The sequence below is a fragment of the Apodemus sylvaticus genome, chromosome 19 (assembly GCF_947179515.1).
Source record: "Apodemus sylvaticus chromosome 19, mApoSyl1.1, whole genome shotgun sequence".
Classification (NCBI taxonomy): domain Eukaryota; kingdom Metazoa; phylum Chordata; class Mammalia; order Rodentia; family Muridae; genus Apodemus; species Apodemus sylvaticus.
In genome coordinates, this window is record NC_067490.1 from 1,759,376 (window position 1) to 1,776,648 (window position 17,273).

Consider the following 17,273-nt stretch of genomic DNA (forward strand, 5'->3'; position numbering starts at 1 on the left):
TTTATTTTACTTTATTTGTTTTTTTGAGGCAGGGTTTCTCTGTATAGCCCTGGCTGTCCTGGAACTCACTCTGTAGACCAGGCTGACCTCGAACTCAGAAATCTGCCTGCCTCTCCCCCCAAGTGCTGGAATTAAAGGCGTGTGCCACTGCTGCCCGGCTGGAGGTCCACATTCTATAAGAGCTCCACATTCTATAGGAGGCCAGATTCTACAGAAGTCCACATTCTATAGGAGGTCCACATTCTAATAAGAGCTCTACACTATATAATAGCTCTATAGTCTATAGAAGGTTCATATTCTATAGGAGCTCCACATTCTATAGGAGGCAAGATTCTACAGAAGTCCACATTTTATAGGGGCCCACATTCTATTTTTTGTTTTGTTTTGTTTTTTTGAGTCAGGGTTTCTCAGTGTAGCCATGGTTGTCCTGAAATTCACTCTGTAGACCAGGCTGGCCTCGAACTCAGAAATCCGCCTGCCTCTGCCTCCCAAGTACTGGGATTACAGGCATGCGCCACCATGCCCAGCAGGGGGTCCACATTCTATATGAGTCCACATTCTATAAGAGATCCATATTCTGTAAGAGTGAGTTCACATGCTATAGGCATCCACATTCTATAGGAGGTCCACATTCTATAAGAGATCCACATCTATTAGAGTGAGTTCATATCCTATAGGCATCCATATTCTATAGGAGTCTTCATTCTGAGCAGGGGAAATGTAGCTTTGAGATCAAGTTAGCTGCTACGCTGGGATGATACAGGAGGAAGAGAAAGGACAAATGTCCAATAGGTTAGACATGTGATGTCAGTCCAAGGGTCCCCTGCCTGTCTTGTCCCTGCCACTGCCTCAGGTGCCCCCACAGCCTATCCTACCATCTTACACATCTGAAAGCACCTAGCATAGCACCTGTTGGTGTGTGGCGGGCCATGTGAGGGCTGCCTCAGTCCCTGCCCTTTCACCTGGTCCTGGAGACAGCTCCACCCAAGGCAGAAAGTGTGACCATGTGTGAGTAAGGGGTGTGGATCTGGATGACGCCAGAGACACAGGAGGGTGAGTGTACACCTCCTCCCAGAGCCCAGACCTGTCCAGCGCTCTGTCCAGTCCTTCTAGAACATGGACATTGGCTCAGAGCCTGCAGGCCACCCAGTACTAGCCCTTTCTTCTGCAAGGGCTGGATCAGGAGGCTCAGTGGGTACCCCACCCAGCTCCTTTCTGTGTCCCCAGATTCCACCCCTTTGGTGGAACCCAGGTACCTAGCTCCATGACATAGCTGCGGTCTCCCATTATCAGGGCACCCCTGTGGGGTGGGGCAGCTCCATTTGCTTAGGGCTTAGTCCAGAGTAGCCCCAGCCCCCATGACGTCAAATCTGACCCCTTATAAGATGAAGGGTCCCTGGCCCGTGGTCCCTGAGCAGCTTCCCAGCTCTGACATGGCTCAGCCGACCAGTGGCCTCTGTTCTACTTTTGGCTTCCTCATCTGCCTCCTCTTCCTTTCTGCTTCTTGGGAGGCAGGTAGGTAAAAGGGTCACCGCTATATGGGGGTGGGGGGAAGGGTTACAAATCACAAAGGGCTTGTTTCTCAGTATTGATCTGTCTGGATGGCCACTCACAGAAATGAATGAGGCAAGAAGCATGGATGGCCGTGAGGGGATGCCCCATGTACTCATGACATACAGGGAGGACTCGCCATCCTGCTGTTTCTATTGAGACCTGGTCTGAGGGGCTATACCTGCCAAGAGCTTCAAGCTTGCAGAAAGACACCGTGTGGGCTGTTAGTCCTAGGGAGCAGGAGAAGGAGCTAGCACACACCGGGCACTCACATGTCAGGAGCTAGCACACACTGGGCACTCACATGTCGGGAGCTCACCGCACACACTGGGCACTCACATGTCGGGAGCTCACCGCACACACTGGGCACTCACATGTCGGGAGCTCACCGCACACACTGGGCACTCACATGTCGGGAGCTCACCGCACACACTGGGCACTCACATGTCGGGAGCTCACCGCACACACTGGGCACTGACATGTCGGGAGCTCACCGCACACACTGGGCGCTCACATGTCGGGAGCTCACCGCACACACTGGGCGCTCACATGTCGGGAGCTCACCGATGCTCATGGTAGTTATCTCCCATCCTCTCCTTAATATCCCACAGAGGGTCAAGGACGTCCATCTTCCAGTAGAGGAGTTACACTTGGAGATGTACAGAGAACTTGCCCAAAGCCACACAGCCGAAAGGGGCAAGCTCTGTGGGACAGGGGCATGGGAGGGCTTCAGAAGGTTCTTTGCTGACCTGGCTCCTCCATTTGACACAGCCAAGTCACTCACTCATCAATGGTAAGGCCGGAAGGATGCTGCCAGGAACTGGGGTGCATCCCGCTCCACACCAAGCGTGATGGTTCTTGGGGCTTTGCCCAAGCTTATTCATTTAGCCCTCGTGGCAGTTCGATGAGGTGCTCTCCCCATATGATGGGATAGATAAGAAAAGTGTGGGCCTTCCGGAACTCCCACCTCCCAGCTGGCTCCGGCTTTACTCTATGTGGCCAGAGCGTTGTCTCCTGTAGGTCGGGCCGCGGTGGGCTTGTCTGTCCCGCCCCGTCCCGCTTTCTGGGCTCGCGTGTCCGCTCTGCTTCTGTCCAGGTACCAAGCTGTAGCATTCCAGCGCGGAGGTTTAAAGGTCCCCCCGGGGGGTCGCCCTTCCGCCCCCCCCCCGCCCCGACCCCATCGGAGGGACCCATAGGGAAGTCGTTCGTTAGGGAGAGCTTCCAGGTCCCTCCTCATCCTGCTCCCTCAGACTCAACGTCCCCTCCCGCTGCCGCCGCTCCGAGCCTGCTGTCCGGGATGGGGAGGGGGATGTCGAGACCCCCGTCTGGGCGCCCGTGGGATCCGCTCCATGCGCCCGGCTCGCCCGCTTTCTGCGGGCTGCCGGTGCAGGGGCGGGGTCCCGTGTCGTCCTCTGTGTAAAAAGAAAAAGAAGGGGGGAAAAAAGAAAAAGGAAAGAAGTTTGCCATGGCAGATACTAAGGGAGGAGGCGGCATTGCTAAATCTGTTCACTTAGTTAACAGACGGTGCTGTGACAGCGCCAGGGAGCAGAGACGCCAAATGCAAGGGAACAGTGAAGGGGCGGAGGCGTCTAGAGGAGGCTCTCCATCGGGTAGACAGGAAAGCAGAGTTCCCACATCTCTAACAGAGATAAGGGGTGGAACTAGGTGGAGGCTCCTACCCCGAGCAGGGTCTCGCTGGGGTCCAATCGGAATGAAAGGGGTAGGAGCTGAGGAGACTCTCTCAGAGCCTCTGACAGCCCTCCACAGGGAGCTCTGTTAGCATCCCGACCTGATGTCGGTGCTCCTACTCAGGACCTGAAGCCAGTATCAGCTTCCCCCACCCCCACCCCTTTCTCCTTTGTGTCAGCCTGGTGTCGAGCTGCTGAACAAGCAGAAGATATCCGTAGGGGCCCAGGGGAGAAAGCTCACTATAGTTGCCTGGAGATTTGCATCAGGATAGAAGGCGGGATGCGGGATGCAGAGGGGTGTGGAGCTCCTTGGGGCATCGCGGAGGGGACCAGGGGCAGGATGCAGGGAGAAGATCCGGGTACACAGGTCCATCTGAGTGAGATGCTAACTGAGCAGAACAAGGGATGGGGTGTGGGGGTCTGTGTTCAGCAGAGAGAGAAGTCAAGGGAGGGAGAGAAGAGGTCACCCAGGGTGGGTGACGGCCCTGGAACACTCTTGTGGTGTGGCTCAGCGTCTGTCCTCGGTACGCGTTGGTCCCCAGAGGCAGGTAGGTAAGTTGCTCCAGAGCCTGTACTCAGCCTTAAATCATGCGCACAGATGAAATCACCGCAGGGAAGCTCAGGCAGGGGCTGGGGATGTGGCTACAGTTCTTGTCAAGTGTGCTCAAAGCTCCCAGCACCGTGACGGTGCACACCTGGGATCTTAACACCATCGAGGTAATTGCAGGAGGATCAAAAGTTCAAGGTCAGTCATCCTGGTTTACATAGCAACTTCAGGTCCATCCTGGGCTCCGTGAGAACTACTTAATCAATTAGTTAATAATAAAAACGGCAGTTGACATCCACCCCAGACTTGAGGCCAGCCCTCTTCCTTCTGCTTGTTTATCTTGAGACATCACTTAGTTAACACAGGAGATGTCGCTCCTGGGTCTCCCAACCTTTAGGAGTCACAAATATATTTGTTGTTTGTTTTTCTCTTCTTTTTTCCTTAATGTGCTTAGTGGAAGGCAGTGGGCATTCTAATGTCTCTTCAACCGTCTCAAATTACTGTTTCTTCTGACCATTCAGTTTTTACGAAGCTGTTACAGGGAAGCTGCTGTTCTGAGCTTCCAAGCTTTGATGTGTCCTCAGGGAGGACAAAGTTGATGGGGGCAAAGTGTGGACTTCAACCTTTAACCCTAACCCTAACCCTCGATTCTGCAAGGCCGATGGAATTCCCTGGATTTCACGGCTGGCTCATTTGTCCTCTTGAGAGTTTTATCATGTTGGATAAATATATATATCCCACATCATGGGCTTGTAAAAAGGATTAAATAAATATGTAAGCAACATACTTCAGACACCGCAGCAGTGCCCTTCCCTCCTTAAGAGACGGGGCTAGCCCATATGCTCTGACTCCACCTCTCACTTGCTGGGTGTCCCTGAGATGACCTAGCCACTCTGAACCTTGTTTCCTTGGGTGTAAAGCTGGGACAACAGAAAATACGGAAAATAGCTCTCACCCTCAGGAGGTTCTTGAGACAAATAGATGAGGCTTAAGGGAAATGCTCAATGAAAGTTACCAGTGCTATTGATAAGGGCCGGTCACTTTTTCTGTAAGATTCTAGTTTCATAGATTGAAAAATGGAGAGGGCTAGAGAGATGGCTCAGTGGTTAAGGGTGCCGATTGCTCTTCCAAAGGTCCTGAGTTCAAATCCCAGCAACCACATGGTGGCTTACAACCATCTGTAATGAGATCTGACGCCCTCTTTTGGAGTGTCTGAGGACAGCTACAGTGTACTTAAATATAATAAATAAATCTTTAAAAGAAAAATGGAAGGGACTCACAGCTTCTAAGAGCCTGGTGAGGTCTGGAAGCCCAATCACGAAAGAATGTCTCTAGGAAGAAATCAAGTGCCTGGCCTACTGTGTTAGCTTTCTGTAACTGTACAAAATACCTGAGATTATTGATCTCTGAAGACAGAAGTTTTTTTTTAATTTATTTATTTTATGTATATGAGTACACTGTAGCTTTACAGATTGTTGTGAGCCATCATGTGGTTGCTGGGAATTGAATTCAGGATCTCTGTTTGATCCAGCTGTAAGTACTCCATTGCTCTCTTCAAATACACCAGAAGAGGGCATCAGATCAAATTACGGATGGTTGTGAAGCACCATGTGGTTTCTGGGATTTGAACTCAGAACCTCTGAAGAGCAGTCAGTGCTCTTAACCGCTGAGCCATCTCTCCAGCCCCAAGACGACGGAAGTTTTGTTTGAGGTCATAGTTTTTGATGATTGTATACATGACAGTTGGCCTTAGTGCAGTCCATTCAGGTAGCAATGTATGGGTGGGTGAAACCATTCACTGATTGATCAAGAGTAAAGCCAAGAAAGAAACTGGCATCCTAACAGTCCCTTCAAGGCCTGCTCCAGTGACCCAACTTCATCCACTAAAGGTTCCATCACCTCCCGGCAGTGCCAAGTTGGCATTTAACTCCTTTGGTGGCAGCCTAGATTTACTCTGGCACCTGGACAATGGTGCTCCCAACCACTGAGAGGAAACTGCTGTCCAGGGAAGAGGAGAAGGGAGTGACAGGAACCTTCTTCCTCTGGCGCCTGTAAACTCAGTTCCCCACTGGGGCGCCGGCTTCTCTATGCTCTTCAAGCCCCTGTCTGCTCTGACCAAGGTTCTCTCTAGGACTGAATACCCAGCCTCGTTCCCATCCGTGGAAAGGTGGGTGGGCCTCAGCTTCTCACGACTGGGAATGGGTCCAGATTCTGGGTGCCACCTTGAGTCGACAGTGCTGACAGTCTCAGTTACAAGTCCTAGCAACCTCCCAGCTCTCATCTTAGGGCCAGATTCAGAAACACATCCTCTGTCCCTATCCAGGTGGTTTTTAATTTCATTGAATTAAGGTCCATATCTACCCACTGATAAGGTTGTTTTCCTTCCTGCCCTGTCCATAAACAGAACCCTCCCACAATCCAGCTGCCTGGCTCACCACTGTTAGGACCTGCAAGGAGGGACCTTTCTGTCAAAAGAAGTCACCCTCATCTATTCCCAGACTGTTTACAAAGAAGGGGACCCAATAGGAGACAACACAGGCTGACCTACTGTATCAACCTCCCCCACTCAGACCAAACTGTCACCAGGATGGAAGTTTCCTGCCTTTCTCCCCAACTCTCTTCCATCAAACCTCTCGGTTTGAGAAGTTCAGCCAGGAGTTTGTCTCTGAGTTTCTCACATCAGGTCACGTTTGGGTCAGACCTAGGATGTTACAGAAAGACAAACAGTTCTGATATGGATTCAATTCCATTCAGTTCTTTCAAGCAAGGGAGTTCGAGTCTATGAGTTTATAAACCCTAAAGGAATGTCCAGCAACAGAATACCAGTCAACCCCAGCTCTGAAAAACTTCTGGTTGGATCTTGTGGTGGGTAAGTCACTCTCAATAGGCACACAAGCAGGTGGAAGGTGATTGGAAGGTGAAAGTAAAGATGTTTTGATTGACAGTGTGTCAGCCAATAAGAGGACCGCAGGAGTCTAAGCACTGCCCACAGGTGATTATATCAACCAATGACAGATGAAAGATGCCAGAAGGCTGAGAGGAAATTTGAGGAGTTGACGTGGGAAGGAGAGGGGTGACATTTCCCCCCCTGAAAGTACAGTTTATGCAAACGTTCAGCAGCTAGAGGGAAGAATAGGATTGAACAGTGTGATATTCTAATGAGCCTTCCTGAGCAGACAACTGTGCGTCTAGGGAACCCTAGTACAGAGGCAGGCAAGAAATTAGGGAAATTTATCTCTCTCTCTTTCTCTCCCCACAGGTGCTAACACAGTTCAAGAGCTTCAAAAGACTGGTGAACCTTCAATATTCGATCATTTACTCCTTCTTACTCCGGGTCTTACTCAGAGAGCTCCTTCTGATTACAAAAACTCAGGGCAAGATCCTCCAGACCTCCCTGAGTTTACAGCAACCCAGAAGCCCAAAAAACAGTGCAACACCACTCGTCTTGTCAAACCAGAGCACAAACCTGTAGACAACGCCAAAGCTGCAGACTACGGAAACACCACTGTCCATCATGAAACGCCTCTGGCTTCGGGAAAGAATCTCAGCAGCCAAGGAAAACACCCAATGGCCCGGAATGAACGCTCTGCTGACGAGCCCGGATCCACTAACTCAGACAAGTTGTCAGATGGAAGACATCCGACCTCAGCACCCAGGAGAAGCACAACTTGTAGGTCTGCAACAAGTCGAACCAGGGTAACGAGGAAATCTGGTACACCAGTGATTCCCACAGAGACCAGCTCCAGGCTAAGGACCACCTCACGGAAGCCCACAATTTCCCCTGACTCAGAGCTTATTAAAAACAGTTCTTCCCCAGGAAAGTCCACAGAAGCCCCAAGGACCTCATACAAGACTCCAAAGACCCCAACAACACCAGGAGCTAAACATCACACAACTCTATTTGCCTCAGACAAGTCTGTCCAGACAAGTACAGAGCACATTAAAGAAGTCACATCAGCCAGGGAGAAGACCACAAGATCCCGGTCGGCATCCACTGAGCATGAAGGAAAGACCGGGCCAGCTAGTGAGAATACCTCGCAAGCCCAGGGGCTTCCTGTAGAACACCATACCGCATCGGCCAGTGAAAATATGACAGAGGTCTCAGCAAAATCCACAAAATACCCAGTAGGGGCCACATCAATCACTGAGAAAGCCACAGAGAATCCCACAGTATTCCAGAGGAAAACCACAGTAGCCACTAAGACGGTAAAGGCCACAGGAACTCCAGCAAAAACATCAGTAATCTTGGAGACCACACGACCAGTCAATGCCACAGAAGACACGTCTACGGTTCCCTCTCATTTCCATAAAACCGAGACCTCGCACCAAGGGGCCATTGGCTCTTTGACATCCAGAGTGGACCTGGGACCCACCACTTCAGAAGCTCACCACTCCCAGCAGAACACGCACAGCTTACCTGGAGGCCTCCACGGTGCTGGGGAGAGAGGGGAGAATAATTCGTTCCCTGCGTGGGCTATAGTTATTGTGATCCTCCTGGCTGTGATTATTCTGCTGATTATCCTTGGCCTGATCTTTTTGGTGAGGGCAGTGGGGATTGGAGTCGGGTGGGAAGGATGAGGCACATCCCCAAGAGACTGGGGATTGAAGAATGATTAGGCATTAGAATAATGAGCTGTCGTGGAATATGGGTCTGAGAGAGAAATTTGGGGAGTTGTAATAGTCTTGGGCGTGAAGGTGGAGATCTAAAGACAAGGTGACCAGGGCAGAAGTGAGTTGTAGGTGGAATCTGGGTCTCTGTATTTGAGGTTTGGAATATGGACCAAAGCTTGGATAGAATCTTGGAAAAGGAGAAAGACAAAGGAATAGGATTAGGGAGAAAAGCCCTGAGGATGGTTGAGGAAATCGAACCACTGGCAGCGGTCTCACTCCTCTGTCTGTCACCTCAGGTCTCCTGCGCATCACGAGCACGCCATGTACTGACCCAGAACTCAGAGGACGCCGAGCCCGAGGACAAAGGGGGCCGTAATTCCTACCCAGTCTACCTGATGGAGCAGCAGAATTTGAAACCAAACCAGATCCCTTCCCCACCATGACTGTGAGGCCTGCATCCCCAGATCTTCCAGGCTTAGCCCCTTTCCTGGAAGATGAATTAAGACTCTAGTTCCTGGACTTAGAAAGGGCAAAAACTGACAGACAAAAAGCTGTAGCCCCCAATCGGCCATGTTCCTAACTGACTAGCTGAGGAACAAGACTGTAAGGGCGACGACGAACATTTGGAGGAGAGAGAAAAAAGAAAAACCGCAAGTGCTCTCTATAGAAAGTGGTATAAGAATAGCATTGATGGACAGCAGGGGCGGGACCAGTACAGGAAGGGGCGTGGCTTGGTGAGGCAGGGGCTCCTCAACATTCCAAGAGTGAAGTAGGACCCTGGGAGGCAGGAGGAGTGAAGGCAGGTGCCCAGGTTTAAAAACCGATTTATAGTAATTCTGTCCACCCCCACCTGAGATGCACACACTTCTGAATTCCCGAGATACTAGATATATTTAAATTGTTTTTAGTTTTTAAAAAGGACCCCCAAATAAAGGAAGATTGAAGTAGGAGGAGGAAGAGGAGGAGGAGAGATCGCACCCCTACCCTGCAAATGATTACAAACTCCTCCACCCCCACAGCTCTTCCCTCTTCTTTGTGAGTCCCTTGTTTTTTCTGGATGTCTGTGGTGGGTTTTCTGTACGTGGGTGGCTGCACGCAGGACTTTATGTTTGCCTGCAGTCTCATCCACTAAGCCTCACCCCCAGCCTTCCCTGATGGTGCGTCCACTCAGCACTTGTATTTCTCCATCTTTCATCAAAAGCAGTTTCATCTTGAGTCACCTTTGTCACCCAGCCCAGCCCCTCTCCTCACTCTCCACCACGCTCTGATTTTCCTTCTCACAGGCAGTTCATCTCGGTGTACTTGGATTTTCTTTCCTACTTATCCCGTTCCTTTTACCTGGTACTAGAGGCGGGGAGCGGGGAGGAAGGAAGTGGAGAGAGGACAGGCGCCCTCTGCTGGGCTTCTGCAATAAAGCATGATGTATTTCTAAAGCGTGGACTGTGTGGATTCTCCTGGAACTGACTCGTTTCCCCGGCTCTGTGGTCTTATGGGTGACCCTGGACAGAAGAGGTTGGAGGGCAGGAGTGGAGTTCTTTAAAGGGCCAGAGAGAGCAGAGACAGAAATTCTATTCTTTCTAAAAGGCAAAAGATCAGTTCATTTCACCACTGTGGCTTTATTTGCATGGAGCCAAAATGAGGACAGTGGAGAATTCGGGATTGATAAGAAAACTCTCTCTCTCTCTCTCTCTCTCTCTCTCTCCCTCCCTCCCTCTCTGTCTCTCTCTGTCTCTCTGTCTCTCTCTGTCTCTCTCTCTCTCTCTCTCTCTCTCTCTCTCTCTCTCTCTCTGTGTGTGTTGTGATATACATACATGCACACACGCGCACGGGCGCCTGGACATATGCAGTTAGCCACAGAGGCCAGTAGAGGGCGACAGATTCTCCCGGTTCAGGAGTTACAAATAGTCCTGAACTACCCAGCAGGGGTGCTGGAACCCAAACTCAGGTCTCTGAAGAGCAATGCTGCTCTTAACTGTTGGGCCATCTCTCCACCCCCATATGTCACATTATTAACCCTCCATTAAATATAGTCTGTTGACACAAAAAAACACATAGGGCAATGTTCCCGCCTGAGACACAAACTGAGGAACACTAGAAGACTTCCACAAGAGTCATCACAGGAAGTGCTAGGCAGACAGGAAGTGCTGTGCAGGGTAAATAACCTGGATAATTAAATCAGTATTTATAAGCAGTCATGTCTCTCTGTTAAGATACCAAAACTATGAGTCCCACAGAACCTCGCCCATCACCCACAGAGACTTGATGTCCACTGACCCTGGAGAAAGGTGCCTGACAAGGCATTTCAGTGTGCCACAGGCCTTCTGGCCAGACTCCAACCTTAAGCAGGAAGCAGGGTCACAGGCCTTTGTTAGCCACTCTTTTTCTCCCCCTTTCACAATATTCGGGAATCCCTCAAGGTCAGCAATCCCTGCCCTGACATGGATGATCTTGAATTGTCTGGGTTGCTTCGGGCCAGAGGATCTCTCATCAGGAGGCAGGCTCTGCTGAGGGCAGGATGGAGCTCGGCTTCAGAAAAGAAGTATCTCAGGGGCCGGAGCGACTCCGGACTTAGGTCTCTGGTGAAGTCCATGCTAGGCGGGGACTTCTGGAAGAAAAGGAGAAGGGTGTGTGCTTTTCAGCCGGTGTGACTCAGCAAAGCTGTGCACTGTGAGTACCCTGGGAGGGATGCTCAAGCCCTTACCCCACCCCGACCCTAAATTCCTTCAACTAGACAACAACAACAATAATAATAGTACAACAACAACAACAACAACGTTTCCTCTAGAGCTTAACCATCCAAATGAGTGCGGCTCCCCTCGGAACTCTTGTCTCTTCACTAATTATTACCCTGAAACCCACAGGGAAGTCCTTTAATGAGCCCAGGGCTGGGTCCACTTGGGGCATGGCTAATTGATGAGCAGGTCTGGAGGGAACGCACTCCCTTTCAGCAAGCTGTGTCCTTGTGCCTCCAGGAGGTCACTGCTGGGCCTAGGAGTGCTCAAGACCCAGAGGGCAGGTCCCTGGAGCCTAGGCTGGTTATCAAATTGCAGCTCTTCCTCCTCCCGAGGCTCCGGCCTGGTGGGTGGATCTTAGATGTCTTTTTCAGAACACAGCTGGGTCTGGGCTCCCTCTCCCAGCATTAGATCTACAAAGTCAGTTTCTGCCTCCATCACAGATGAGAGAGCCTGGGTTTCTCTCCCACAGCCAAGCCAATGCATAAAAATACCCATTCTCAGGGCAGTGTTTCCACGGATACTAGTTGATGTGTTTATAAAAAGATAAAGAGAAGGGAGATGTTTTCTATGAGGTACGGGGAAAGGGGTGTCTCAGAGGGCCCATTCTAAGGCATCCCTTCCCCTGAGGGATCAGCCACAAGATGTTATAGCATAGAATAGAGATTATTTAGGGCATGGGGAGGAGAGTTAAGAGAGTAGTAGAGGCAGAGAAAGGCAGAGAGAGAGAGAGAAGTAGAAGTAGAGGAGCAGAGGCTGGCCATGAGCACGTGGGGGTGGGGGTGACGAGGGGACAGACCAGGAGCAAGAAGGGAGGAACAAGAGAGGAGGAGGGAGAAGGGGCAAGCAGCCCCTTTTATAGAGGGTCAGTCCTATCTGGCTGTTGCCAGGTAACTGTGGGGTGGTGTTTAGACAGAATGCTAACACTAGTTAATCCTCCCACGGCACTAGGAATTCCTCCTTCCCTAAACCTCTGAAACTGCCCAAGTCTCTATCTACAGGGCCTTTGTAAAACCACTGGTGATCACCTTGTTCACTGCCACGGTATCCTTGCCTTCCACATCCTCCATAACCTGGGCACATACCCGCCATGCTTCCACTACACGATGTGAGACCATGACAGCTTCAACCACTTCCATCTCAATCATCACATCCTCCACCACAATGTCTGCGCCAGTGAGGGTCTCCAGCCAACTTCCCGAGGCCACTATCGTCTCTGAAAGAACCACAGGGTTCCCCCACTCTGGATACCGCCAATTCCTCCTCTGCAGCATCTCTGTTCCAGTTCAGGCTCTGAGGCTCCTAAAACTTTGACTGGAGACCCTGGACAATGGCCGCGTCCTCCACAGAAACCAGAGCACCTGACAGGCCACCACCGCTTCTGTTACTGTGACTCCTGGAAGAGACTCCACACATAATCTCACCAGCTCCAAACACCTCGAGCCTGGGCATCGCCCTGTGTCAGCATCCCCAGCCTCATCCTCAGATCAGGACCAGACAGCCCTTCTACTCACTGAATACCTTCCTCAAAGACAGTATGACTTCCCATATAATAGGGCCAGTATCAATACACATACTGCATTTAGTCAGGGTTCTCTAGACTCACAGGACATATTAGGTATCTTTCTATATGTTAAGGGAATCTGTTGGGAAGACTTACAGGCTGCAGTCCAACTAACCCAACAACGGGCAGCTGTGAGCGGGAAATCCAAGAATCTAGTCATTGCTCAGTCCCACGAGGCTAGTGTCTCAGTTGGTCTTCTGTATGGGCTGGAATCCTGAAGAAGCAGGTTCCAACAGATGTGCTGGCCAGTAAGTGCAAGCAGGCGAAGAAGAGAATCTTCTGTTGTCCTCATGCAGGCCTCCAGCAGGAGGTACGGCCCGGATTAAAGGCATGAACACCATGCCAGGACCTAAACGTTCTTTACTTGGAACTTGCCCTGTCCCAGGCTGGCCTTGAACCCAGAGATCTGCTTGCCTCTGTCTCCTGGGATTAAAGGCGTGTCCAGGCCTATGCTTTTCATGGCCACTATGCCCCAAGATCTGGATCAAAAGCCTGTTGTCTCTCAGCCTCAAGACCTGGATCACAGGTGTACCCTCCATTTCTGGATTGTTGTTCCTTCCAGAAGTAAACATCTGGGGGTAGCCATCACACACACACCCCACAAACAGGGTCAACCCAGCTGGATATTTCACCCTGTCCCACAGTCCTCTAGTTTTAGTTGCTATGCATGTTATAGGACTGAGTTTTTGCACTATAAGCAAGCATATGTGGAAAAAGACAAAAAGCATCATTTTAGTATCCAAACAGATTTTTGGTGACACTTATATAAAATTCATTTTTTATAAGTTTTTATCACATGCGTGGACTGACTGCGGGAGGTGGGATTCATGCATGCGCCATGGCTGGCACACGGAGGTCAGAGGAAAACCTGAAGTACATTCTTTCCTTCTGCCGCGCGAGCCCTGGAGTTAAACTCCGGGCCCCCAGGCTCGGCAGCTGGCACCTTTCCCCGCTGAGCCGTCCTGCGTGCTCTACAGTGAGCAGAGCTGTGCTCTACAGTGAGCAGAGCTAGACTGAGACATAGACTCGGTTGCCTTCGAAACCACACATCTCATGTAGGACGGCCTTCCAGTTCCTGCCTCAACTTCCCTCCGCGATTGGCTGTGACCTGGAGATATAAGTTGAATAAACTCCTCCCCCAGGTTGTTTTTGGTCAGGGTATTTTATCATAGCAACAGAATTAAACTATGCTATGTGTCTTAGTCAGGGTTTCTATTCCTGCACAAACATCATGACCAAGAAGCAACTCAGGGAGGGAAGGGTTTATTCAGCTTACGCTTCCACACTGCTGTTTATCACCAAAGCAAGTCAGGACTGGAACTTAAGCAGGTCAGGAAGCAGGAGCTGATGCAGAAGCCATGGAGGAATGTTTCTTACTGGCTTGCTTAGCCTGCTCTCTCTCTCTCTCTCTCTCTCTCCTCTCTCTCTCTCTCTCTCTCTCTCTCTCTTTTTTGGCTTTCCGAGACAGGGTTTCTCTGTGTAGCCCTGGCTGTCCTGGATCTCACTCTATAGACCCAGGCTGGCCTTGAACTCAGAAATCCACCTGCCTCTGCCTCCCAAATGCTGGGATTACAGGTGTGCGCCACCAAGCCCAAGCCTGCTCTCTTATAGAACCCAAGAGCACCAGCCCAGGGATGGAACCACCCACAATGAACTCTCCCCCCTTGATCACTAATTGAGAAAATGCCCCATAGCTGGATCTCATGGAGGCACTTCCCCAACTGTAGCTCCTTTCTCTGTGATAACTCCAGCCTGTGTCAAGTTGACATGCAAAACCAGTCGGTACACTACGTAATGGAGCAGGGGTCCTCTCTGAAAATATTCTGAAGGAAAAGAGATGGCTGGTAAATCTCCAGGGAATGTGGAGTTGGCAGGAGAGCGAGCAGTGCTCAAGGCAGAGGGGAAGCCAGCCTCGGAGACACACGCCTATAAAGCACTCACAGGGCTGCACCCGGAGGAACAGGAGTTTGAGGGCAGCCTGGGCTACGTAGAGTGACCCTAGATAAACAAACAAACAAACCTGGGTTGATATAAAACATTAAAGAACAAGGAAGCAAAAAAGAAACCCATGGAATTTGAGCTCAGGCTATTTCAACCTTCAGGGACCAATGCAGGGGGCTTGTTCAGAGTAGATCCTCACTTCAATCTAGAACCCGCCCTGCAAATATAAACTAAAACGAAATTCATCCCTCCTAGAAGGAAATACAAGTAAAATTACCTGTCTCTTGTCATGGTACAGGGAAGAGTAAGAAACATACCCCTGAGAAGCAAACAGTAAAGTCAACAGAATTTAATAGGACTTTCAGGGAGAGTCACACGCTGAAGGTCACTTGTCACACGCTGAAGGTCACTTGAAAGACCCCAGTACTGTGACTCTGGAGGCTCAGCCTCTTAGAGTCGAGAGATCTTACTTAAAAGACTGGAATTTGTTTATTTATTGTTACTTCTTTCTTTGAAAAAGGGTCTTGGGGGGGGAGGTTAGGGGGTGGGGGGGGTGGCGCATGCCTTTAATCCCAGCACTTGGGAGGCAGAGGCAGGTGGATTTATGAGTTCAAGGCTAGCCTGGTCTACAGAGTGCGTTCCAGGACAGCCAGGGCTATACAGAGAAACCCTGTCTCGGGAAAAACAAAACAAAACAAAACAAAACAAAAGACAAAAAACAAAACAAAAAAACAAAACAAAAAAAAAAGAAAGAAAAAGGGTCTCACTATGTAGCACTGGCTGGCCTGGAACTCACTACATGGACAGGGCTGATCTTAAACTCACAACGATCTGCCTGGGTCTGCCTTCCAAGTGCTAGGATTAAAGGTATGAGCCATGCCTGGGCCTTAGGTGATTTGGGCTAGGACCAAAAAGCCTTTCACCCACCTCCCCGCCCCCATCACCCCCCCACCCCCCAACCTCCCCACCTCCGCATGCTCTCAGTACTGGGAATTGTTCCTGTGTCTTAGTCAGGATTTCTATTCCTGCACAAAACATCATGACCAAGAAGCAAGTTGGGGAGGAAAGGGTTTAACTCAGCTTACACTCGGTGTGAACTGCAGTTCATCACCAAAGGAAGTCAGGACTGGAACTCAAGCAGGTCAGGAAGCAGGAGCTGATGCAGAGGCCATGGAGGGATGTTATTACTGGCTTGTTTCCCCTGGCTTGCTCAGCTTGCCTTTTCTTTTAGAACCCAAGACCACAAGCCCAAGGATGGCACCACCCACAAGGGCCCTCCTGCCTTGATCACCAATTGAGAAAATGCCTTACAACCAGATCTCATGGAGGCATTTTCTTAACTGAAGCTCCTTTCTTTGTGATAACTCCAGCCTGTGTCAAGTTGACACACAAAACCAGCCAGTACATCCCGTTTCCACAAATGCCCACTTACCATCCAGAAACTCGATATTCATTTTTGTTTTTATTGTGTGTGTGTCTTGCCTACCAACACACCACACGAGTGAGGTACCCCGGGATCCAGACAAGGATACTGGATCCCCTGGAACTGGAGTTGTAATTGTCTGTGAGCCATTTTGTGGGTGTTAGGATCCTAACCTGGGTCCTTTGGAAGAACAGTGTTCTTAATTTCTGAGTCATCTCTTCAGTCCCTACAAAGAGTGTTTTAAAAATAAAAAATAGAAGCAGTAGACTTGGCAGCTCAGTTAAAAGCATTTGCTGTTCTTCCAGAGACACAAGTTCAGTACCAGTACCCTCAGAGGTGACTCAGCCCCAGGGACCCAGAACCCTTTTCCGCTCCACCCCACACTAATGACTGCTATTCTTTTATACAGTTCTTTGCTGTCCTGAAACTTGATCTGTAGATGAGGTTGGCTTTGAATTCCCTGACATCCTCCTGCCTCTGCCTCCTAAATGCTAGGATTAAAGAGGTATACCACCATGCCTGACATAAAATTGTTTTTTTAAAAGAGGAGAAAATGGGACCAGGTATGGTGGTTCATGCCTTTACTCCCAGCACTCAGGAGGCAGAGGCAGGGTGATCTCTGTAAATTCAAGGCCATCCTGGACTCCATGGCGGTTTTCAGGACAGCTAGGGCTACGTACACAATGAGGTCCTGTCTCAAAAACAAAACAAACTACCCCCCTTGATCCCAACACCCAATTTAAAGAATCCTCAAACTGCCGTGCCTGTGTGTGTGTGTGTGTTTGGGAAAACGTGCGTGTTCTCCGAGGAAGGGCATCCCTTCAGCTCGGCTTTCAGATAGCGTGTACAGACGACATTAGTCTCAGGGAAACCCAGTAACACAGTGTCAGATATCTTAAATGTAAAAAGACACCAGGAGAGAAAGCCAAGGAGGAAACAGACAAAATCAGGCTGGCTCAGGTCCATAAAGACTTTTACTGTTAGAAACATTAAATGTAGAAGATGAAGTCAATGGGTTTACATGTGTGTCACAGTTTCATAGTCGCCCACAAACATACATGGGCAGCTTTAGGGTTTGCTTTTGTCTTTGGAGGGGTTGGGGCTAGATATGTTTGTTGAGACAGGGTTTCATGTAGCCTAGGTTGGCTTTGAACTTAATATGTAGCTGAGGCTGGTTTTGAACCCTGTATTCTCTGCTTCTTCCTCCCAAGTCCTG

The 17,273-nt window shown here is 50.0% G+C and overlaps 1 protein-coding gene across 1 annotated transcript; it reads left to right on the forward strand.

The window, feature by feature from the left end:
• Positions 1–1,433: 1,433 nt before the first annotated feature.
• LOC127670168 (mucin-like protein 3) lies at positions 1,434–8,840 on the forward strand. The gene is made up of 3 exons (XM_052164502.1): positions 1,434–1,515; positions 7,046–8,325; positions 8,694–8,840. Exons 1-3 carry the CDS (start codon positions 1,434–1,436, stop codon positions 8,838–8,840), a joined length of 1,509 nt encoding a protein of 502 aa, XP_052020462.1.
• The last annotated feature ends 8,433 nt before the right edge of the window (positions 8,841–17,273 follow it).

Bases quoted from the DNA above. Each gene is read 5' to 3' on its own strand.
- LOC127670168 (XM_052164502.1), top strand. From the start codon at position 1,434: ATGGCTCAGCCGACCAGTGGCCTCTGTTCTACTTTTGGCTTCCTCATC. The intron at 1,516-7,045 runs GTAGGTAAAAGG...CTCTCCCCACAG, and splicing joins TTCTGCTTCTTGGGAGGCAG to GTGCTAACACAGTTCAAGAG. The intron at 8,326-8,693 runs GTGAGGGCAGTG...CTGTCACCTCAG, and splicing joins TCCTTGGCCTGATCTTTTTG to GTCTCCTGCGCATCACGAGC.